General features: G+C 41.6%; 1 protein-coding gene across 1 annotated transcript in view; it reads right to left on the bottom strand.

Moving 5' to 3' along the window:
* The window catches only part of LOC127647878 (serine/threonine-protein kinase LMTK2-like), an 84,392-nt gene that overhangs the window by 33,493 nt on the left and 25,837 nt on the right, over positions 1–25,062 (bottom strand). The window contains exon 2 of the mRNA XM_052132394.1: positions 13,416–13,546. Coding sequence (XP_051988354.1) covers positions 13,416–13,546 — 131 coding nt within the window. The remainder of the gene's footprint in view (positions 1–13,415; positions 13,547–25,062) is intronic.

Genomic DNA, 25,062 nt, shown 5'->3' with positions numbered 1-25,062 from the left:
GCATGCGTTCTCTGTTAGCGACGCTTGCCTGGAGTTCGGTCCGGCAGACACTTTCGTGCCCAAGGTTCCTACCACACCCTTCAGGGATCAGGTGGTGAACCTGCAAGCGCTGCCCCGGGAGGAGGCAGACCCAGCCCTTTCACTGCTGTGTCCAGTACGTGCTTTGTGTATTTATCTGGACCGCACACAGAGCACCAGACGCTCTGAGCAGCTCTTCGTCTGCTTTGGGGGACAGCAGAAAGGGAACGCTGTCTCCAAGCAGAGACTCGCCCACTGGGTTGTCGATGCCATTTCCCTGGCTTATCACACCCAGGCCGTGCCCCCCCCTTGCGGGTCCGAGCCCACTCGACCAGGAGTGTTGCGTCCTCATGGGCACTGGCTAGGGGCACTGCCCTAGCAGACATTTGTAGAGCAGCGGGCTGGGCAACACCTAACACTTTTGCGAGATTCTACAATCTCCGAGTTGAGTCAGTATCGTCCCGTGTTTTCTCAGGTACCGAGCCCGTAGAACTCGGTAGCACGCCCACGATCTGACTGGGTGAATCGCTTGCACCTAGCGCCCTTCCCCCTAACCAGGGGAAATAGTGCGCCTTCATTCCCAGGAGATCTCAGGTTTGGGACACTGGTTGATTCCTCCCTAGGACTCGTGGGTCGCAGTTCAGCGGAGGAACTCGCCGACCCAAGCCACTGCGGGTACCGCAAGCTACCCTGTACTGGTATAGGTGCTCCACAGGTAAGGCCTCCTTCGGACTCCCCCTGTGTGTAACACCATGGTTCTGTCCCTCTGGCTGAGCGGACTCCGTGTTTCCCTTAGGCAGTCACGGCTGCCTCGGTTGCCGTGCTGTATGTTCCCCCCTCTATGAGGCTGGATCCACCACCGCACCAACTTTTCCACATAGGCCCTAAGTCAGGCCTCTGATGGTTTTGCCACTTAAACTTGCCTCCCCTCTCGGGTAGGCATGGCCTCCGCAGGGTCTTCTCCACCCTGAATAAGGGCTAAGACCCCCTTCCCTCAATGCGTGTAAGAGCCCCGGCCTTAGTTGCTCTATGCGAGAAACATAGAGAGAAAAGAGGCCCGGCCAGGCTTGGCCTGTTACGATAAGGAATCCTGATGGCTTAAATGGGCCATTGGGGAAGGGTACGTGCAGCCTGATACAGTTGGTCATCCTGCACGTAAGAATACCTGCTCGCTCCTGTATCAGCAATTCACGTACATGGCTCAGCGCATGGCACTTTTATAAGTGGACCCCTAGTGTCGCTTCTCTGACACAACGTGGAGAGATCGACAGAAGGGGAACGTCTAGGTTACATATGTAACCTCTGTTCCCCGATGGAGGGAACGAGACGTTGTGTCTCCCCTGCCACGTCGCTGAGCCGAGCCACTGTTGTGGCCGGACCATTTCCGGCTCCTCAGAAAAATCCTGAATGAACTCCCGTATTTGCGCCGCTTAAATACCCGTATGTCCGGGGGCGGGATACTGGTTGCCAACTCTCATTGGCCTTTTTTCATAGTTCAGAGGTGAATATCGGCGCTCGAGAGAGACCCCTAGTGTCGCTTCTCTGACACAACGTCTCGTTCCCTCCATCGGGGAACGGAGGTTACATACGTAACCTAGACGTTTTGCTACAAAATGATGTGAAAACCATCCTGATCACTCATTCATACAAAACAACACTTTTAGTGTTAGAAAGGTCATATGCGAGGAGGCGTGAACTATCAAGAATATTGAGGTGATTCACACCTGAGGAGCCAAAGACCCCTCACCTGGGCCTATCAATGAGGAATGTGACAGAAAGAGAATGAATGAGGAGACTTAATGATCAAAATCAAGTTTTAAGTTAAAAGAATTAATCTGACTAAACATTTTCTTTACATAAAGACTTAACTTGAAAGTTTTAGACCTACATTACCATTTAAAAGTCTCTTCTGCTCACCAAGACTGGATTTATTTGATCCAAAATACTCTTTTTACAATTTAAAAGTTTTCTATTTAAATATATTGTAAAATGCAATTTGTGATCAAAGCTGAACACATGATCCTTCAGAAATCATTATAATATGCTGATTTTCTAATATTGGCATATTTAAAGTGCATTTTACTCAATTAACCTGAACAAATATCTGCAAGCACAAGCTTTGTTAATGATAATGAAGCAGCATAAATACTAGATAAAATATAATCTAAACTGTCATATAATTTTATATCATATTTATATCATACAGCATACAATTTAAATACCTGCTTTAGCTGAAAAAAACATTTAAATGTAACTAAAACTTGCCTATTAGGACATACTTCAATACTCTGAATTCTGGCTGGCATGTCTGGAAACAGTCCCACTAGTAAAATATGTACATGTTTATATAAAATAGCATGTAAACAAATGAAAACCAAATGACTTATTCGTCCGAAATTGTATCCTCGGCTGGATCAAGTCTCTCTTCAAAATGCAAATGTTCATCGGAGTCCCGCTCTTCTTCTGAGGAAAACGTGAACTCTTCCTCACTATCCAGGAGCTTTCTCACTTGTGTATCATGTCGTCTTCCAAATGCACAGAAAAGTGAATGAACTTGTTGTTTTTAAGGCACAGTCGGGGGCGTTTACCATTTGATTTGATCGTCTCAGCACATTACCATATGAATAGCGCCCTCTGCTGGTGGATGTGATCACATTACGGATAATTAGCTGAGCCAGGAGAAACTGTACATTGCTTTGTTTCATACAGATTACATTGCAGGAGAATATTGGTTTTACATTTAAATTGTTTTATTTAAAAGTAGACATTTAAGATTTATTTAGACATATGTTTCATGTTTGTCAAATGGTCAAATGTGTTGGGGAGCCTTCCACAAGCTTCTCACAATAAGTTGCTGGAATTTGGTCTATTCCTCCAGACAGAACTGGTGTAACTGAGTCAGGTTTGAAGGCCTCCTTGCTCACAGATGCTTTTTCAGTTCTACCCACAAAATCAGATTGAGGTCAGGGCTTTGTGATGACCACTCCAATAGCTTGATTTTGTTGTCCTTAAGCCATTTTGCCACAACTTTGAGGTTATTCTTGTGTTCATTATCCATATGGAAGGCCTTTTTGCAACAGAGCATTAATTTCCTAGCTGAGGTCTTGAGATTTTGCTTCAATATATCCACATAATTTTCCTTCCTCATGATGCCATCTATTTTGTTAAGTGCACCAGTCCCTCCTGCAGCAAAGCACCCCCACAACATGATGCTGCCACCCCCATGCTTCACGTTTGGAATGGTGTTCTTCGGCTTGCAAGCCTCACCCTTTTTCCTCTAAACATAGCGATAGTCATTATGGCCAAATAGTTAAATTTTTGTTTCATCACACCAGAGGGCATTTCTCCAAATAGTAAGATCTTTGTCCCCATGTGCACTTGCAAACTGTAGTCTGGCTTTTTTATGGCTGTTTTGGAGCAGTGTCTTCTTCCTTGCGGAGCAGCCTTTCAGGTTATGTCGATATAGGACTCGTTTTACTGTGAATATAGATACTTTTCCTTCTGTTCCTCCAGCATTTTCTCAAGGTCCTTTGCTGTTGTTCTGGGATTGATTTGCACTTTTCACCCCAAACTATGTTCATCTCTAGGAGACAGAATGCGTCTTCTTCCTGAGTGGTATGACGGCTGCGTGGTCCCATGGTGTTTATACTTGAGTACTATTGTTTATACAGATGAACGTGGTATCTTCAGGCATTTGGAAATTGCTCCCAAGTATGAACCAGATTGATGAAGTCCACAATTATTTTCCTGAGGTCTTGGCTGATTTCTTTTGATTCTCCAATGGTGTCAAGCAAAGAGGCACCGAGTTTGAAGGTAGGCCTTAAAATACATCCACAGGTGCACCTCCAATTGACTCTAATTAGTAATATTTTAATTTTCCAAGCTGCTTAAATGCACAGTTAACCTAGTGTATGTAAACTTCTGACCCACTAGAATTGTGATATATAAAGTGATGTAAAAGTGAAACAATCTGTGTGAAAACAATTGTTGGAAAAATTACTTGTGTCATGCACAAGGTAGATGTCCTAAACAACTTGCCAAAGTTGTATAGTTAGCTAATATAAATATCTGAGGAGTGGTTAAAAAATGTGTTTTAATGACTTCAACCGAAGCGTATGTAAACTTCTGACTTCAACTGTATTTAATGCAGCTGTTTTTCAGAGGTTTCTTGGGATGTACATCATGATAAATATTGTAGTGTAGTGTAGTGTGATTCAAAACATTGACATGTTGTAATGTTTTATTTGCTTGTTTCTGATTCATCTTCATGAGTTGCACAACAGCACCTGCCTCATCATTAGTGAAGTCCGTGATGTGCTGTTTTTGTTTGTAACAGGGTCAGTTTGATCACTGTTCAGATCTCAATTCAGAGGAAAAGCAGCCAAACTAGGTTGAGATCAATCAGTTTCACTCTCTAACAACAGCACGTGGACAGAGGAATGTGTGTTTGTCTGTATGACTGCGCTTAATGACTATTTTTTTTAAATGGCTCGAGCCGTTCAACAAGACCCGCCCCAAATTCATGTTTCATTAGGAAATACGCCAACAGTGTAAAGTAAGCAGTGCTTAACAGGGACTTTAACACCCAGCCCCACCAAAATGTGGGTCCCAGCGGCAGGTGGCCAGTGCAACATCTCAAACTGACTTGTGACAAGAAATGAAGAAAATGAAAAGCTACGAGGTACACTTGAAGGGACACATTTGAAATGCAGTGTAAAGAGAATTGGGTTCTTTTTAGGTACATATAAAAAGGTTTTGGTGCATTTTTAGTTGCATGTAGATAGTTATTTAATATAAAGTGGCAAGAAAATGTATGTGAACCCAATGACCTGTATTGATGTATATATAAATTTGGATAAGGAGTTGGCCAACCTGGCATCCAATTAATTAAATGAAATTTGGAGATGTGGGTTTGGGCTACTTCCACATACAAAAAGCACTCAGACATTTTGAGTTTGCTATTCACAAGATGAACCTGCTGAAAAAATATCTCAGAAGGCCTATGATCAATACATAAAGCTGGAAAGGGTTACAAGGTTATCTCGAAGAGCTTAGATATTCATCTGTCTACATTTTATATAAATGGAGATGATTTTGTAAAGTCAACAATTTAGTACTCTACCTAGAAGTGGCCATCCAGCCATGATGATTCAAAGGCCACACTGCAAAATGCTCAATGAGGTAAAAAAGAACACTAAGTTGACAGCTTAAGACTAGAAAGAATCATCTGAACTGGTTAACATCTCTGTTCATGAGTCTACAATATGGAAAACATTAAACAGGCATGGTGTCCATGGTAGGACACCACAAAGGAAGACGCTTCTTTCCAACATTCCCTCAGTGAAATCTGCTGGTGGTGAACATTTTACCTTGGCCATTGATAGTAATAATGCCTTGATCTTTATAGTTCCACGTATTTATCTACCGATGAAGATTTTAGGAAATTTGTGGAACAATTTGAACTCCCTAATTTGACGACTGAGCAAAAACATTCTCTTGACTCTGAGATAACCTTGGAGGAGCTTGACAAGGTAATTAAGGCCTTACACCTACATGCAAGACTGCAGGGCCAGATAGTTTTGCAGCTGATTTTTTTTTTTTTTTTTAGATCTTACACTACAGAATTGGCTACACTTTTGTTAGAAGTTTATACAGAATCATTAAAGAATGGAAAGCTTCCACCAACCATGACACAAGCCGGATCAGTCTGATTCTTAAAAAGGACAATGTTCCAAGAGAGTGTAAAAGTTACCGTCCAATTTCCCTGATCCGGCTAGATGTAAAAAATGTCAAAAATGTTAACTAAACAATTAAGTAAGGTAATGAATTCTCTTATACATATAGATCAGATGGAAATCTAAGTCTTCGAGACAACCTTGTAACCCTTTCCAGCTTTATGTAAAGCAACAATTCTTGATCATAGGTTTATTCTGGCTCTTCTTCGCATTTGCACTCGGTATGGACAAAAGTGTCCAGAGTTTTTAATTTGGATATTTATCTAAATGTTGCCTCGAGCTTATGGCTGAACCCTAAACTATGTATTACTAAGTCCCCTTTCTGCTGGACATACTGGATTATGAGGGGGGGTTAATACACCAGTATGAGAGTGGAGTATTGAGATCTTTTGAACATTTGATTCAACATTTTGGGATTCCCAGATCTCAATTCTATAAGTATATATAGCTGCGCCACTTGCTCTGTACTATTTTTGGGAGTAGAACACAGCCCCCTAAAGCGGCAGACACTCTGCCTTTGATTACTGCCTTTGGAAAAGGTCAGGAGGTATCAGTGTATTACTCCGTTAATTCAGAGTCTGGGTGACTGAGCTTCAACTTCTCTTAAGTGATTATGGGAGAAAGATTTAAACTTGGTATTGGAGGAGGGAGTGTGGGCTAGGATTCTAAAAAGCATCAAGTCAACGTATAGAGATGCAAGGGTGCGTCTGATGCAATTTAAGATTTTACATTGATTCTATTGAAACCCTCTAGATTGTATAGACCTGGTCACAAAGACACACCCACCTGCTGGCGATGCCAATCAGAAGATGGAGACACAAAGCATGTCTTTTCGGGATGTGTTAAGATCCAAGAATTTTGGTTGAGGATTCAGAGTTTTATGTGTGAGGTATTGGGCTCTCAAATTTTATTTTGCCCCAGATGGAGAACAAGCACATAAAAAACTGGGCCCTAACTAGCATTATGATTGTCAGATAGGTCATTTGAACAGGTTGGAAGTCGGCTGGAGTGTCCCCATTTCAGGAGTGGTGTTTGGAGATGGGTAGGGTGACAGCTTTTGAAGAGGGGGCATCCAGAAGACTGGGGAATTTAGAATTGTTTGTGGCAAAATGACTCATGGATAAAACGGCAAGAGGAGGAGTTACCCTGCCCGGAGGAAGCCCGGGGCCCCTGTCTGGAGCCAGGCCCAGATGGAGGGCTCATCGGCGAGCGCCTGGTGGCCGGGCTTGTCACGGAGCCTGGCCGGGCACAGCCCGAAGAAGCAACGTGGAACCCCCCTCTACATCCCTTGGGCCCACCACCCATTGGAGGAACCGCAGGAGTCGGGTGCGCTGCCATATGGGCGGCAGTGAAGGCCTTGGGCCTCGACAGACCAGACCCGGGCAGCAAAGGCTTGCTCTGGGGACGTGGAATGTCACCTCACTGGGGGGGAAGGAGCCGGAACAAGTGAGGGAGGTGGAGCGTTACCAGTTGGATCTGGTGGGGCTTACATCGACGCACAGTTTTGGCTCTGGATCCGTACTCCTGGATAGGAGATGGACTCTATTCTTCTCTGGAGTTTCCCAGGGTGTGAGGCGACGGGCGGGTGTGGGGATACTCACGAGTCCCCGGCTGAGCGCCACTACGTTGGAGTTTACCCCGGTGGACGAGAGGGTCGCCTCCCTATGCCTACGGGTTGTGGGGGGGGAAACTCTGACCGTTGTCTGTGCATATGCACCGAACAGCAGTTCAGAGTATTCGGCCTTCTTGGAGACCCTGAATGGAGTCCTGAATAGGGCCCCAGTAGGGGACTCCATAGTGATGCTGGGTGACTTCAACGCACACGTGGGAAATGACAGGGACACCTGGAAAGGCGTGATTGGGAGGAACGGCCTCCCTGATCTGAACTCAAGTGGATGTTTGTTATTGGATTTCTGTGCTAGTCATGGATTATCTATAACAAACACCATGTTCGAACATAAGGATGCTCATAAGTGTACGTGGTACCAGAGCACCCTAGGCCGAAGGTCGATGATCGATTTTGTAATCGTGTCGTCGGATCTGAGGCCATATGTTTTGGACACTCGGGTAAAGAGAGGGGCAGAGCTGTCAACCGATCACCATCTGGTGGTGAGTTGGGTCAGGGGTGGGGAAAGACTCTGGACAGACCTGGGAAGCCCAAGCGAGTAGTGCGGGTGAACTGGGAACGCTTGGAGGAGGTCCCTGTCCGCGAGATCTTCAACTCACACCTCCGGCGGAGCTTTTCAGGCATCCCCGCGGAGGTTGGGGACATTGAACCGAGTGGGCAATGTTCAAAGCTTCCATTGCCGAGCCGCGGTGGAGAGCTGCGGCCTCAAGGTTTTAGGTGCCGCAAGGGGTGGTAACCCTCGAACACCGTGGTGGACACTGGTGGTCAGGGAAGCCGTCCGACTGAAGAAAGAGGCCTTCCGGATTTGTTGTCCCGGAGGTCTCCGGAGGCAGTTGCAAGGTACCGACAGGCCCGAAGGGCTGCGGCCTCGGCCGTGAGGGAGGCAAAGCAGTGGGTGTGGGAAAAGTTCGAGAAGCCATGGAGAAGGACTTTCGGTCCGCACCAAAATGCTTCTGGAAAACCGTCCGCCACCTTAGGAGGGGAAACGGGGAACCATTCAAGCTGTATACAGCAAAGATGGGACGCTGTTGACCTCAACCGAGGAGGTTATTGGGCGGTGGAAGGAACACTTTGAAGAACTCCTAAATCCCAACACGCCCTCTATGGTAGAGGCAGAGCCGGAGGATGATGGGGATCAGATTCTATTTCCCTGGGGAGGTCACTGAGGTAGTCAAACAACTCCGCAGTGGCAAAGCCCCGGGATTGATGAGATCCGACCAGAAATGCTGAAAGCTCTGGATGTGGAGGGGTGTCATGGATGACACGCCTCTTCAACATTAGCGTGGAAATCTGGGACAGTGCATAAGGAGTGGCAGAACGGGGTGGTGGTTCCCTCTTCAAAAGGGGGATCAGAGAGTGTGTGCCAACTACAGGGGTATCACACTTCTCAGCCTCCCTGGTAAAGTTTACTCCAAGGTGCTGGAGAGGAGGGTTTGGCCGATTGTCGAACCTCAGATTGAAGAGGAACAATGCGGTTTTCGCCCTGGCCGTGGAACGACGGACCAGATCTTTACTCTCGCAAGGATCCTGGAGGGGGCCTGGGAGTATGCCCATCCGGTCTACATGTGTTTTGTGGATCTGGAGAAGGCGTATGACCGGGTCCCCCGGAGAGACTGTGGGAGGTGCTGCGGGAGTACGGGGTGGGGGGTCCTTCTTAGGGCTGATCCAATCCCTGTACGTCCAAAGCGAGGGCTGTGTCCGGGTCCTCGGCACAAAGTCGAAGTTCATTCCATGTGGGGTTGGTCTCCGCCAAGGCTGCGCTTTGTCACCAATCCTGTTTGTGATATTCATGGACAGGATATCGAGGCGTAGTCGGGTGGGGAAGGTGTGCGGTTCGGTGGGCTGGGGATCTCATCGCTGCTTTTTGCAGATGATGTTGTCTTCATGTCATCATCGGTCCGTGACCTTCAGCTCTCACTGGATCGCTTGGCAGTCGAGTGTGAAGCAGCTGGGATGAGGATTAGCACCTCTAAATCTGAGGCCATGGTTCTCAGCAGGAAACCGATGGAGTGCGTACTCCAGGTAGGGAATGAGGTTTTGCCCCAAGTGAAGGAGTTCAAGTACCTCGGGGTCTTGTTCACGAGTGAGGGACAATGGAGCGGAGGTTGGCCAGAGAGTCGGGGCAGCAGGGGCGGTATTGCACTCGCTCTATCGCACCGTTGTCACGAAAAGAGAGCTGAGCCGAAAGGCAAAGCTCTCGATCTACCGATCAATTTTTGTTCCTACCCTCACTTATGGTCATGAAGGTTGGGTCATGACCGAAAGAACTAGGTCGCGAGTACAAGCGGCCGAAATGGGCTTCCTCAGAAGGGTGGCGGGCTTCTCCCTTAGAGATAGGGTGAGGAGCTCAGTCATCCGTGAGGAGCTCGGAGTAGAGCCGCTGCTCCTTTGCATTGAAAGGAGTCAGTTGAGGTGGTTTGGGCATCTGGTAAGGTTGCCCCCTGGCCGCCTCCCTAGGGAGGTGGCTCGGGATAGGGAAGTTTGGGGCCCCCTGCTGGAGCAGCTGCCCCCGCGACCCGACTTCGGATAAGCGGTTGAAGATGGATGGATGGATGTGGAGAAATGGGGCAAGTATCTGGCTTTTTTGGAGGGCTCTCGGGGAGGGACAGAGGAGAAAGAGGTGTACGTGGATGTGTGTGATTTTTATATACAGTATATATTTTTGTTTTGTGTCTATAATTACGTGGCCACGGAGGTGTTGTTGGGGGTCAGTCTGGGGATTGGGGGTGGGGGCCAATTGTGAGGGTTAAATATTGATTCTGTTTGTATATGCTTTGCTTTACATTGTTTAATAGATGATTCATTAAAAAAATATTAAATCACCAAAAAAATAAAAGAACACTGTGTGAGTTTTTGGAAGATGAGAACAATTTATTAATGCAGAAAACCAGCTAATTCCAAAGGTAGGGCTGCATAAGTAATCGTATTTTAATCGTGATCACGATTTCTGCCTGTCACTGTTAATTAAGCATAGTCGTCTGCAATATTAGTGAGCTAGCAAACAGAAATTATCAGCCAGGTAAAGTTCCAAATTGTTGCTCATTTTTATGATTGCTGTGCCTACAGATGATAGGTCAAATCACAAGAGAATTTGAAGTAAATTTTTACCAAACCTGACCAAACAGCTCTCTTTAGAAGCTCGCAACTGATCAATCACTTTTTCAGTTGAGCACGCATTGACATACAGAACCGCAGATGTTTACGAGTATGTTTCACATGTGCGTTGCTATGATTGATACGAGGTTCGCATTGGAACTGGAATGTGCTGCCTTCGGAGAGTGTATATGGAGGTACGATGAAAATCTGATGATTTTCAAACTGTTCTGAGACCAATCATTCAACAACTCTGTCGGTTCAGTGCTTAAAAGCCATGAATTCCATCTCGTGCTCTCATTATTATATACAGAACAGTAGTGCTCCGAGTTCTGTCTGGAATGTGTGCGTTGCTGACATGTGTTGAATGCGCTAAAAAGCGCTCCAGATTTACCTCATTGGACATTTGCGTAATTTCAGTTATGTTTGGCCATAACAAGTGTCTAAAAATTTTTAAGTAAACCCATGGCACCAGGGGTTTGTGGGTCGAGGAGGAGATAAGAGCATTTCACCATGTTTGGATTGAGCACCGAAGCCTGCCAAAACCGTTGTCAACAGAAACAACACACACACACACACATTTTTTCAGTTTTATACATCAAAGGCTTGAGACGATATAGCATTCCCACCTGCTAAATTAATAAAGAAATATATTACTTATGTTTATTGCAATAATAATAATAATAATAATAATTAAAGTAAATAATCTTTAAAGAGAACTTAAGCATGGGCAAAACATGAATAAATTTTTGGTCTTTGTAGTTTTAACACCTTGTTCCAGGGATGGATTACCGACTGGGCCAATGGGGCCAGTGCCCAGGGGCTCTTGACTACCAGGGGGCCCTTGACAGCCCGGGGGTGCCCAGGGCTTTAAGGCTGTGCAATCTAGTTTGGTCACCCCCCCTGCTTGAAAACACTTTTGGGAATGAACAACGAACCACCCCCCCCTGCTCATCAACTATTTGGTGGAGGTGGGCCCTTGGAGATAATTGGCCCCAGGGCCTTTGCAAGTCATAATCCGTTCCTGCCTTTTTCAATATGAGAGCTGTTGTTTAATGTAATTGTATTTTTTATTTAAGAAAAAAAATATCAATGCAGTGGAAACTTTTTTTTTCCAAATCGTGCATCCCTGCAATAAAAGAAAATAATTAAAAAAAATTCAATAACCGTGATTAATATTTGTGATAAAACGTTTTGGCAAAATACAGGTGAAACTCGAAAAATTAGAATATCGTGCAAAAGTTCATTAATTTCAGTAATTCAACTTAAAAGGTGAAACTAATATATTACATAGACTCATTACAAGCAAAGTAAGATATTTCAAGCCTTTATTTGATATAATTTTGATGATTATGGCTTACAGCTTATGAAAACCCCAAATTCAGAATCTCAGAAAATTAGAATATTGTGAAAAGGTTCAGTAATGTAGGCTCAAAGTGTCACACTCTAATCAGCTAAACACCTGCAAAGGGTTCCTGAGCCTTTAAATGGTCTCTCAGTCTGGTTCAGTTGAATTCACAATCATGGGGAAGACTGCTGACCTGACAGTTGTGCAGAAAACCATCATTGACACCCTCCACAAGGAGGGAAAGGTAATTGCAAAAGAAGTTGGATGTTCTCAAAGTGCTGTATCAAAGCACATTAATAGAAAGTTAAGTGGAAGGGAAAAGTGTGGAAGAAAAAGGTGCACAAGCAGCAGGGATGACCGTAGCCTGGAGAGGATTGTCAGGAAAAGGCCATTCAAATGTGTGGGGGAGCTTCACAAGGAGTGGACTGAGGCTTCAAATGTCGTATTCCTCTTGTCAAGCCGCTCCTGAACAACAAACAACATCAGAAACGTCTTACCTGGGCTAAAGAAAAAAATAACTGGTCTGTTGCTCAGTGGTCCAAAGTCCTCTTTTCTGATGAGAGCAAATTTTGCATCTCATTTGGAAACCAAGGTCCCAGAGGCTGGAGGAAGAATGGAGAGGCACACAATCCAAGATGCTTGAAGTCCAGTGTGAAGTTTCCACAGTCTGTGTTGGTTTGGGGAGCCATGTCATCGGCTGGTGTTGGTCCACTGTGCTTTATTAAGTCCAGAGTCAACGCAGCCGTCTACCGGGACATTTTAGAGCACTTCATGCTTCCTTCAGCAGACAAGCTTTATGGAGATGCTGACTTCATTTTCCAGCAGGACTTGGCACCTGCCCACACTGCCAAAAGTACCAAAACCTGGTTCAATGACCATGGTATTACTGTGCTTGATTGGCCAGCAAACTCGCCTGACCTGAACCCCATAGAGAATCTATGGGGCATTGCCAAGAGAAAGATGAGAGACATGAGACCAAACAATGCAGAAGAGCTGAAGGCCGCTATTGAAGCATCTTGGTCTTCCATAACACCTCAGCAGTGCCACAGGCTGATAGCATCCATGCCACGCCGCATTGAGGCAGTAATTAATGCAAAAGGGGCCCAAACAAAATACTGAGTACATATGCATGATTATACTTTTCAGAGGGCTGACATTTCTGTATTTAAAATCCTTTTTTTTTATTGATTTCATGTAATATTCTAATTTTCTGAGATTCTGAATTTGGGGTTTTCATAAGCTGTAAGCCATAATCATCAAAATTATATCAAATAAAGGCTTGAAATATCTTACTTTGCTTGTAATGAGTCTATATAATATATTAGTTTCACCTTTTAAGTTGAATTACTGAAATTAATGAACTTTTGCACGATATTCTAATTTTTCGAGTTTCACCTGTAATCATGATTATCATTTTAACCATTATCGTGCAGCCATATTCAAAGGGTTTACTTACTTTTTTGCCACTGTGTGAATTCAGGGGAAAACTTGGCCAGTGAGCAGCCAGTGTGGCTGTTGGGCAAATATTAATTTTCCACCCTGCTATGGTAACTTCAGATACTTTGAAACAGAGAGACGATGACATTTCACTCACCTTAAAGTTGATCACTTGCTCTTTGCAGCAGGACGCACAGTTAAGCAGCAACACGGCAAGAGCCACTAACACCGCCAGAGACAAAAGCAGCGAGATGGTCAGAGAGACATCCACGTCTCCAGCAGACTCTCCTGAACAAACACAAACACCTGATTAAAGCTCAATGTGTTACAGCAGGAATGTTAACAGAGTGATAATATGGCGATGGATCCTGTGTGTAGTATGCAGCATATTTTTTTATTAGATGGGCCACACTGATCTGCTTAGTATGGTCACCATCAAGAGACTGACAAGTGCCTAAAGGCCTATTCATACCAAGAGCATTGCAACAAAACAATGCAAGTTCACCCCAAGCGATTCACACATCAGCCTCTGAGAATAGTTTGCATACCAGATCAAAAGCAAATTGTGCATCAATCAACACCTGATCCAAAAGTTTATTTCACCAACCGGCCAAAACTAATATCTACGCAGCCGTAGGGTGAATATTGCACTCTGTCCAAAATAAGGGATGCATTGTTTCCATTTAATCATGTTACAACGAGTATTCACGCTCGGTGTGAAAAGGCCTTATCAAGATAACCAAGACAATTTGTTCTCAATTAATCTCTCTCGCTCTCTCTCTCTCTCTCTGGGGGATTATAGGATGAGACTTATCTCTCAGCAGTCCACAGCTAAACCATTTGTTGAACATTCTGCTATGGATGGGTCTGACCTCATTTCAGATATCAGTGTTGAAAGGCTGGATCAGCATCGGCACCTGTTCTGTCACCACACTGCCATTAACAGTGCTTTCCATTCCACCCATCAAAACAAAAAAACCTCTCCAAGGGACACAACAGCAGGCAGTATATTTGGTTGCAAAAGACCCTCAAGGAAGGAGAGTCAGTAACACTGATCTGAGGTCAGGTGAGCTGGACCAGCAATGTCATGAGTCAAGTCATTTTTATTTGTATAGCGTTTTTCACAACACACATCTTTTCAAAGCAGCTTTACAGAAAATCATGTTTAAAAGAAAATTAAACTGTAATATCTATAAAGTCTTAGTCATCATTGTGTAGTTTGATTAAATATGATAAAATGTGTATAATAAATAATTTAATAGTTAAATAATAACTGTATTCAGAACCCCAGTGAGCAAGCTGAAGGTGACTTTGGCAAGGAACTCAAAACTCCATAAGATGTTGTTTAATGGAGAAAAATAACCTTGGAAGAAACCAGGCTCACTGTGGGGGCCAGTTCCCCTCTGGCTAACATCATGGCATATAATGGCAATATTAGTTATTTGTGCAGTGCAAGTCATGGTTTAAAATTAGGTGTTAAGGTCCAGTGTTTAAAAAAAATATTTTTTTTATGAACTGTAAGATGTCTTTTGAAGTCCATCCTGGATTAATTGCAGAAGATCACATAGATCCATTGTCCTTCATTAGTTGGCTGATGAAGGTTTTTGTTGGCAATTAACTGATAGTCTTTGTATTCCATTTCAAGAGTGTAATCTATCAATAAACAAAGGTGATGCAGAAAGAGATCAATGAAGTGCAACGCAGTTCAACCGGCAGGTCATTTCAGTGAGGTGCGGTGGGGTCCATCCAAGGTTCAGGCAATGGCATATGAAGTATCCAATGTCTTACAGTTGGAGTTGGCATCAGTGCATCCTCCAAAGTCAAAAGAATGAAGGGATGTCTGGCTAGCACCAGCTGTAGTTTGTCGTCATCCCTCAACGACTCGAAGCAGTGGAGTCTGATACTAAGCAGGAACGGAGTTGGATCTGGCCAGCACTGATAACATCGGGATATGATTCCTGAGGTTGAGAAAGGGAAACAAATATATTATTAGCGTAGATGCCAGTTATAGATTATGATAAATGTTTCTGAGAAATGTTTCTGGATCCAGCAGACCTAACTAAAGCAGCCTAATTGTGAGTTGATGGATAAATGAGGTGTATGCCTGGCTAAAAATATATGTCTTTAGTCTAGACTTAAACGGAGTGTGTCTGCATCCCGAACAGTGTTAGGGAGACTATTCCATAGTTTAGGAGCCAAATAGGAAAACGATCTACCTATTTTTGTGGATTTTGATATTCTAGGAACTATTAACAGGCCAGAATCTTGTGATCGTAATGAACGTGATGAAATATAACATGGTAGAAGTTCACATAAGTACTGTGGAGCTAGACCATTCAAAGATTTGTATGTAGTTAACAGAATTTTAAAATGAATATGAATCATATTTCGCACTCTGGCAGCTGCGTTTTGAACCAATTGAAGTTTATTTATTAGGAATACATTGGAACGGACAGCATGTTTCTTAAATTAGCAATATGTCTAAGGTGGAAGAATGCTGTTCTATAAACATTGGAAATTAGATTATCAAAGGACAGATTGGTATCAAATATAACACCCAAGTTATTCACTGTAAAAGACGACATAACAGTACATCCATCGAGAGTCAAATTATATTTTAGCTGCTTATTTTTACAGGTTTTTGGTCCAAAAATTAGCACCTCTGTTTTGTCGGAATTGAGTAGAAGGACATGTATGGCCATCCAATCTTTGATATCATTGATAAACTCTGCAAATTTGGATAATTGTGAAATTTTGTCAGGTTTAGAAGAAATATCAATTTGGATATCGTTGGCATATCAATGGAAACGTATTCCACGATTCCTGATAATATCTCCCAGGGGAAGAATATATAAGGAGAAAAGAAGAGGCCCTAAAACTGATCCCTGTGGCACTCCATAATTAACATTTGCTTGGTTTGACAATTCCTCATTTACATAGACAACGTGGTATTGGTCTGCTAAATAGGACCTAAACCATGCTAATGCAAGTCCACAAATGCCAACATAATTCTCCAGCCTATTCAAGAGAAAATCATGATCTATCGTGTTGAAGGCAGCACTAAGATCTAAAAGCACTAGAAGTGAAATGCAGCCGCAATCAGATGATAAGAGCAATACATTTTTAACTCTGATAAGTGCAGTCTTTGTACTGTGATGGGGCCTAAATGCTGACAGAAATTGTTCATATATACAATTTCTCTGTAGAAATGGGCGATACATCGAATAACCACGATATAATCGTAATTATTTTATTGACGATGTAAAATTGAACAATATCATGAATATCTCAATCATTTTAATGAGTCTTTTATTTGGCCATTAAGTTTTATAAAGTGCATCAGTAGACTAATTTCACAATCCTTCAGGTCTGTATAATTAATCTAAATAACGTCAAAATGGAGATTTTATCAAATCTGAATATTTAACTGCCAAAGGCTGCAATTAATGACAGATAAACATGTTCTGTGTGTGCTTCAGAATAAACCGGCGATGCAATGATGATCTGTGTGCACGCGCAGGGGTGGCGGGGCTCATGGGCTCATGTTTTTTGCGCAGTTCACCTGCATTGTGAAGTACTGCTAGTTCAAGCATTTGCGGAATTCCAAACATGAGTAACCGCTATTAAGTTATTATACAAATCTACAAACGCGGAACAGTAAAGGAGATTTTGACAGTGGTTCACAAGATCGAAACTCATAACTGTTAAACAAACATTGCTCTTTCCATTTCATAATAAAAGCTCCTGGTGAAGGTGAAATAAACACGACTGCAAAATAGAAACCCCAGTTAGGGTGAAGTAAATAGGACAGAAATATATCAATTTATCTTAAAAAATCTTATCCTGAAAAAAATTATATAATAATAAACTTGACGGTTCCACAGTAATAATTTAGTAGTTTTAAAAATAGGTAGTTTTTACACGCCTTGTTCATTGAAATAAAAACAAAAAGTTTTTATTAAAAATATATGAAGTTAATTAAAGGTGCAATATGTAACAATTTTGTGAATGGTTTAAATTTTTGCCAATATGTGAACGGCTTGAACGCAACTTAAAAAATTAGCCCTTCCCAGACTTCCTAGGTTGCCTATTAAAGCCTGTAGACTGATTTTCATGCGAAGGGAGCAGGGGTCGCTTTTGCTGGGAAAATCCAAAAGATGTGACATTTATGTGTGCTCCCAAGAGCCTTGCCTCATTTCTTCTCTTCCGCTATTCAAAAGCGACAACAAAGTGCAACGCTAGGTAACATTATCTTTGAGATGGAATCCAGTAAACCCCCGGCTCCCAGCACAACACCGACTACACAATCTCAGAGTAAGCCAAAAAAATAAAAATGTATCTACTGAATCCCGTCTGGCTAAGTGGGAATGTGATCGTGGTCGAGCGAAAACAAGAGTGAACATCAGCAGGGCATTTTATTCCTGGAGGGACCTTTGTTCGGTTTTGGGGATCAAAACCAACCAAGAATTGGCGTTTTTCTTATTGGACAGGTAAGCTTACATAACTGCAAAGCATTTGAAATATAGTGCCATAAGGATTGATGTGTGTAAATTGAGCTAAACTACAATAACACATGAAATGAAGCTCCATTCATTAGTGTAACGTAACTTGGTTTTACAGAAAATATATACATTAAATCATTATAATTAGGGATGCACCGAAATTTCGGCCACCGAAAATTTTCGGCCGTAAATGGCACTTTCGGTTTTCGGCCGAAAGAGAAAAAAGGCCAAAAATATGAGCCGAAAATATATACCTCCTCGCCCCGCCCCTCAGTGCTCTGATTTCACTCTGGATCGATCTAGCCCTTATCACGGCGCTACCAAACAAAGGCCGATCATGTCAGCGGTGTGGAAATTCTTCAAAGTTTCTGATAAGGACATCACATTTGCGATCTGCAGTGTTTGTTCAGCAGAACTTTCAAGATATATATATATACAGAGTACAGCAAGAGATTCTACAGGAAAGTGTCACAACTAGCGCAGCTACACCACAACTTGAGGCGTATCTAGCTGAACTACGCCAGAAGCGACAATCCCCTTGACTACGGTCGCATAAACAAAGACCGCTTTCCTTTGCTTGCGCGGATTGCGCACAGGTATTTATCTGCCCAAGCACCAACACAGAGAGTGAGAGACTATTCAGTGCAGCATCTCATGTACTTGATGAGCTTTCAGACAGGAGAGACGGTCAGAACGTTTAGCAACTTTTGTTCTTGAAGAGAAACCTGTCACTTGTACTTAAATAGAAAGCGGTCCAATATGATGTGTATAGCAATTACATTACACTTGTTCTTCACTTGAGGATACATCAGTCGTTTACAGTTGAGGTTGGATTTAGTTCAATTACTGTTGTTTTGCACAATAATGTTCACTTAAAGTGTACATACGTTTACATAAACAGAATAGAGCACTGATCATATATATATAATTATATATTATAGTTATATATAGATCAGTGGAATAGAGGCCCTCTGCCATTCTGTGTTCTGCCTTTTTGTTTTTCAAAGATGCTAGCTAAGTTCATTACTTTACTGTTGTTTTGCATATAATAGTTTTCTAAAACTTTACATTATTTGGATAATTGTTAATAAAATCTGTAAAATTAGATTTTTACAGAACTGAATGAAGAATAATATTTAATAATGTTTTAATATATTTTTTGTCCAATATTGGTGTGTTACTTTCAATAAAAGTGTGATTTATTTTATTGGTTTGTAGTTTTTCAATTCAGATTCATTAAATTCATGAAATTAATGAAAAAGTATAAAATTAATACAATTATACACAAAATTATTATTTTTTTTTTCTTAAATAGGTAAAAAAAAAAAAAAAAAAAAAAAGTAAAATTCGGTTTCGGCCCAGAATTTTAATTTCGGTGCATCCCTAATTATAATACAACAGTGCATCGATATATCAAAATGACAGTTGTGATGGAATCACATCAATACTGAATTGTCAACATATTTATAAAGTACAGTCTATTTTATAAACCGCTACTGTCATCATCAACCAAATTTAGCTAACAGCTATAGATAATGCTGGCTAGCTAGCTAACACCGACATCTTGTTAGCTCTTCATTACCTATGGCAGCAAAGGATTGAAGTTGTGGAAAATTATGAAAGACTGTTTTCTGAGGTGCTGTGACAGTTGCTTGCATAATTCCAATTTTATTTCTAATGATTTCTATTTTATCAGTGAAGTCATTACTATTGTGCTGCAACAGAATATCTGGTTCAGACGAAGCTTTAGTCCTTCTTTATAACTAATTTAGCCACAGTACTGAATAAACACCTAGGATTGTTGTGGTTATTTTCTATGAGTTTGCTCAAATATGCTGAAATGTAGCTACAGACACAGTATTTCTTTGCACCGTGAAATCTCTCTAATTTTGTATTCTTCCACTTGCGTTGAATTTTCTGAGCTGCTCTCGAGAGCATGAGTGTTATCATTGTACCATGGTGTGGGGCTTTTTTTTTCCTTTAATTTCCTTTAATTGAAGGGGGACGACACTATCAAGAGAGCTAGAGGAGACTGTGTTTATATTTTCTGTTATAGCATCAACTTCTTCTCGATATTTTGTCTTACGGAGTCTGTGAGACAATTCTGGAAGATTATTACTGAAGCAATCTTTAATGGTTGAAAGAATAGTATTACCTGAATGATAGCATGGTGTAGATTGAGTGACATTAGCTGATCGCAGTAAACAAGAGACGAGGTAATGATTTGAGATGTCATCGCTCTCCCTTAGAATTTCTATAGTATTAACATCAACTCCATATGACTTTAAATCTAACGTCTATTTTTATTTATATCTGACGGTGTCTCATTAAGCATTATCAGTTCAAAAGACTTAAACTTATATCCTGTCTTCTGAGTAACACTGTAAATTGTAGCAACACCTCATCTACCCTTCAGACGAGGCTCATGTTTATAACAATAACCTGGGGGAGTAGATTCATTTAAACTAAGGTTTAAGCCAGGTTTCAGTCAAACAGAGAACATACAAACTATGATCTGTAATAATTTCATTTACAATTAGTGCTTTGGTTGAAAGAGATCTAATGTTTAGTAGCCATACCTTTATATGATGTTTATCTTAATTTTTTGTGTTTTTCCCAAGTTTGAACTTAATCAAAACATTTTGTAAATGATTTATTGAGAGTTTTGTGTTTGGTAGTTTGGGGAACAGACAGTCTCTATGATATCTAGGTGATACAGTCTTTATGTGTCGCAGTTTATTTGACATGTGTGATGTCTCAAGGCAGCTAGCAGACGTTTGGATTAACCAGTTTGTCTGCTTCCTGACCTGGGCCCCAGTTAGTCAAATACTATCACTATTAAGACTATGAGCCAATTTACTAGAGAGGAGAGAGGCACCTTCCCTGGAGGGATGGAGTCAGTCTCTAGTTAGCAGGTCAGGTCTACCCCAAAAGCTCTTCCAATTGTCTATAAATCCTATACTATTCTCCGGACCAGGGTTTCCGTTGTCCGGTAATTACCGGACATTGGCCAGTAAAAAAATTAAATGTCCGACAAAATTAAATCTCTCCGGTCAAATTGTCCGATTAAAATTGCCTAATAATCCCGTCCCCCTAACACAATCTGAATTTGAGAATAAGCCTAAAATGTATAAAGCAAAAATACACCGATCTCTTGCTATGTTATAAAGGAACAGGCTCTATCGTTTGAAAGTTATGAAACAACATCGCATGCTGCATTTCAAATAAAGCGCACGCCTAAAACGGCTGCAATATAGACCTAAACAACGAACGATTGAGTGAGACGTTTCAAATATGGCCAGGCCCAGGCAGACTAGCTTTAAAAGCTTTTTTCAGAGGCCAGACGATGGTGAATCAGGAACATCTCATTATAGATAGATCAGTGCTTCTAATCCGTGCATTCGTGCAGTTTTTTTTCTCTATCATCAAAACTGAATAGCCTATGTTCATCAGTGCATGGTTACAGTCTATATCAAGCAGGGACACGTTTGTGTGCATTTTATTTTGTGATTTCACCGGAATTAATAGAGAGTCTCCGCAACGGCGATAGATTGAAACGCGCGTCCTAGTGAAGATTGCGCAACTCGCGCAACTCGCGCAGCGCGTCGTCTATACAACTGATAGCAGCGGACACGAGCGCTCGCTTGATTTAAAAAACAACAGATTTTAGCGCTAGATCTCTTATTTAATAACGGACTAAATGAATGATCTGCTAGTTAACTGGAGATGTTTTATTTATTTGTATTAGGTACATCCGTGCCTCAATGTTTCAAAAAGTGAATGTGTGTGAAACCACAGTAAAAAAAACAATTGGCGCTGATTGACGCCAATCGGACATTCATGTTTTTTTTTTTCGTCTATTTGAAAGTTAAGCTAATAATAATATGTTGCATTCTATACGGCCTGATTATGTCATTTTTTAAGTTACATAGACTGCCTCCAGTTTTCCTCAACTTGACTAATTAAGAGGCGATATATTTGACCGGCATATCATCAAAATGTCCGTAAAACGAAACCTCTGCCGGTCACTTTGACCGGCACCATTTTTTTCTAGCGGAAACTCTGCTCCGGACACCACTCAGACATCCAGCCGTTCAGTGACATTAATCTACTATAAACCTGGTCACCACGATGAGCAGGGAGGGGGCCAGAGCATATTACAGTGTCTAACATCATTTATGCAACCTTTTAACATTATCTTTAGTGATCTCCAACTGGCGAAGCCAGACATCATTAGTGGCGACATGAATATAAATTTTAGAAAATCTATGTTTAGCATTAGCCAGCACTTGTGAATTTAATCTGATGTCAGATGCCCAAGCCCCCGAAAGGCATTATATGCAATAGTGGCTGGAGTCCCTTATTTCCATGTTGCTTACGATAGAATAACCTGTTACTAAGGCTCTTTCAACATGATTCTCAGTGGGTGCATCACTGAGTGGGGAGAATCGATTGGAAACCCTAAAAGAAACAAGAGAGTGGTGTCGCTTTGCTGAGCGAGTATGCCGCGGAGATGTCACACAAACGCCCTGTTGTAGGGTCTCTACAGCCGGAACCAAAGTGTGCGTGATGCTTGCTGTACTAACCGCATCCAAAACAGTATCTACAAGCTTCTCTTTCTCACTGACCACCACTAGCGTCTGGATGCGTGTCTCCAACTCATTAACCTTCTCCATCAGCCTGACTCATTCCTTACATTTATCACATGTAAATCCCTCACTGCTGACGGAAGAAGCTATACAATGTGGCATGCAATGCAGGAAGAAATAACATGAGCTGATGCCATGACTTACCGCATTTGCTTGTTGTTATGGTTGTTCTTGAGCTGCGAGGGTTTGAGATCGATGGGGTTCCTGATCAGCAGATGTAAGAGACTGATGCAATAATCCATGTAAAACACAGAGAAGACGAATGCATGCAGTCGAGATGCGAGGCATAGACAAGCGATAAAAAAATAAAATAAAATAAAAGAGAGAAATGTGTTTGTGTATGTGTTGCTAACACAGTATTTTGACTTGTGCAATTAGCTGACAAGGATCCATATCAAAGGCTTAGCTTATACATTAAAGCAGATCTTTCAGCAGTGGTTGGCATGACCTCCAATAATAGAAATAAATGTTGCACCAGTTACCCTATAGCCAGCGATTAGTGCTGTATAAAATGCCATTTAAAAAAAAATTCCATCTGAGGTGATTTGCTGTGTTTTAACCCTTAAAGGTCAGCAAAACTCCCATCAGATTTGAAATACCGTAGCATCAAGAAGAAGCTTTTGCTGCTTATTACCTAACCTAAACTAGAGCTGGCTGGGTGATCTATCAAATATTTACCATATATCCATGATGATTTTGCTGGCAGCATTATGAACATCGCAATGGAATTATTTTTAGTGGTGCACAATATTATCATCACCTCACTAATAGAATTATTGCCGATATTTACAACAATAATTTATTATTGTTAGATGCAGTCACATGGTGAATTAGGGCTGAAGAATTTGGATGAAACATCTTAATGCTATATTTAAAAAAATATTGTGATTGCGATTTTACCTGCGATATGATTATTAACGGCTCTTAAAAAACCTAGTTATGTTTTCCTTTTGATCAAAATTAAGTCATGGGTAAACTGACAATGCTCTCCTGTAGGGCTGGGCGATAAAACGATATAAATATTTATCGTGATAAAAAAACTCCATGATATCGATGATAAGCTTTTGAGTAATTTTTTATATTTAGCCCGTGTTCTACATCTAGACATGCGTGTTGCTAAAAACGCTAGCAATTTTGCTTTCTTATCGTATGTTTCCACTGGTGCGTAGTGAGCGAATGTGAGCGAGCGCTTTCAATCCCTCCCTATGGAAGCCGAGCGTCAAGCTCGCGAGGTGGATTGTAAAATTGTCAGCAGCGCGGGGCAAGCGGTTCCCAAGTGTTGGGAGTGGCTTTGTGCAGATTTCTTCCGCATTAGTGGAAACGTAGCCTCTGACTGTATGAAGTTGCTATTGCCCCCGCTACGCAGGTCACCGCGTTCCGGATCCGGACCCCAGATTGATTTCATCTGGACTGCAAGATATCATGACGACGTTTACACCCTCTCATCATCTCTATTGAGCAGCGCGACAAAACAACAGTGCCGGTTACATCATATTGGATCTTTCTGTGCCGTATTCTTGAATATTTTTCTCTAGCACTGAAACACGCGTATAACACATGTAAAGAAATATGAAAATACATTTTATGTAAAATAAATAAATATATATATATATTGTAATTAGAGGTCGACCAATATTGGTTCTTTCAGGCCAATGCCGATCTTTTGAAATTCGGGTCGGCCGATGGCCGATTAATGCTGCCGATTTATTTTGGCCGATATGTGCTTGTTTTTAACCTTTTATTTGAAAGATAAAATGTAACACAAATAATTACTTAAGATAGACAAAATTTCTCCACTTGATTAATCTGCACTTGTAGACTTAAATTAAAAATGTATAATGTAAAAACATATTGTATAAACAATGTATAACAAATATATTAAATAAACAAAGCAGGTGTTACGAACTGCTCCGAGACACGAAGGTTGAGATCCAAATGCAGCTTTAATTACGGGGCAATCCAGACACGTAATCCAATATTCAGAGCATCCAAGAGAAGCACAGGCATAACTAGGGATGGTATCGTTAAGGTTTTAATGGTATTACTACTTTTACCGATACTGCTTATCGATCCAGTACTTTAACGGTATTCTTAACGGTTCTTTTTGTTTTATATATATATATATATATATATATATTACACAAATATAAACGTTATATAGGCACAGTGATTTAATTTCAGGAAGGTCTACTAACATTACTGTTCAGGTGTGGTCTAAAAAGAAATCTAATAATCTAGTAATCAATTGTAAAATAACACTGCATAGTTTATCATAGATAGATTAATGCTTATTAATGCAGAAGTTATTCATTCAAGAGCTGTAAGTGATTTTCTCTTTGCCTTCTGTTGTTTGATTCGCAGTAATGGCTCAATCGTCAGCATGTTTATTAGACTGCTTCCCCTTTAAGACCGAGTTCAGATCTAATAGACTCCTGATGCAGCATATTTTCTCCCAACTATTTCCATAACTACGTCCATTTAAGACATAAACTGTGTTTAAGTGAATCTCCAAGTCGGTCGTTTTGACATATTTTTGTGTATAGTTGATCGTTTAGACACATGAAACCCAAAGTATCCTATACTTTGCTTGTCTCTTTGCGGTGTGTTTCGGAGCGCGCGCCGCCTTGGGAACGGTATCTCTTGCGGCCTTTTT

Source organism: Xyrauchen texanus, chromosome 8 (assembly GCF_025860055.1).
Source record: "Xyrauchen texanus isolate HMW12.3.18 chromosome 8, RBS_HiC_50CHRs, whole genome shotgun sequence".
NCBI lineage: Eukaryota > Metazoa > Chordata > Actinopteri > Cypriniformes > Catostomidae > Xyrauchen > Xyrauchen texanus.
The sequence above is the reverse complement of the archived record's forward strand: the minus strand, read 5'-3'. Positions and strand labels throughout refer to the sequence as shown.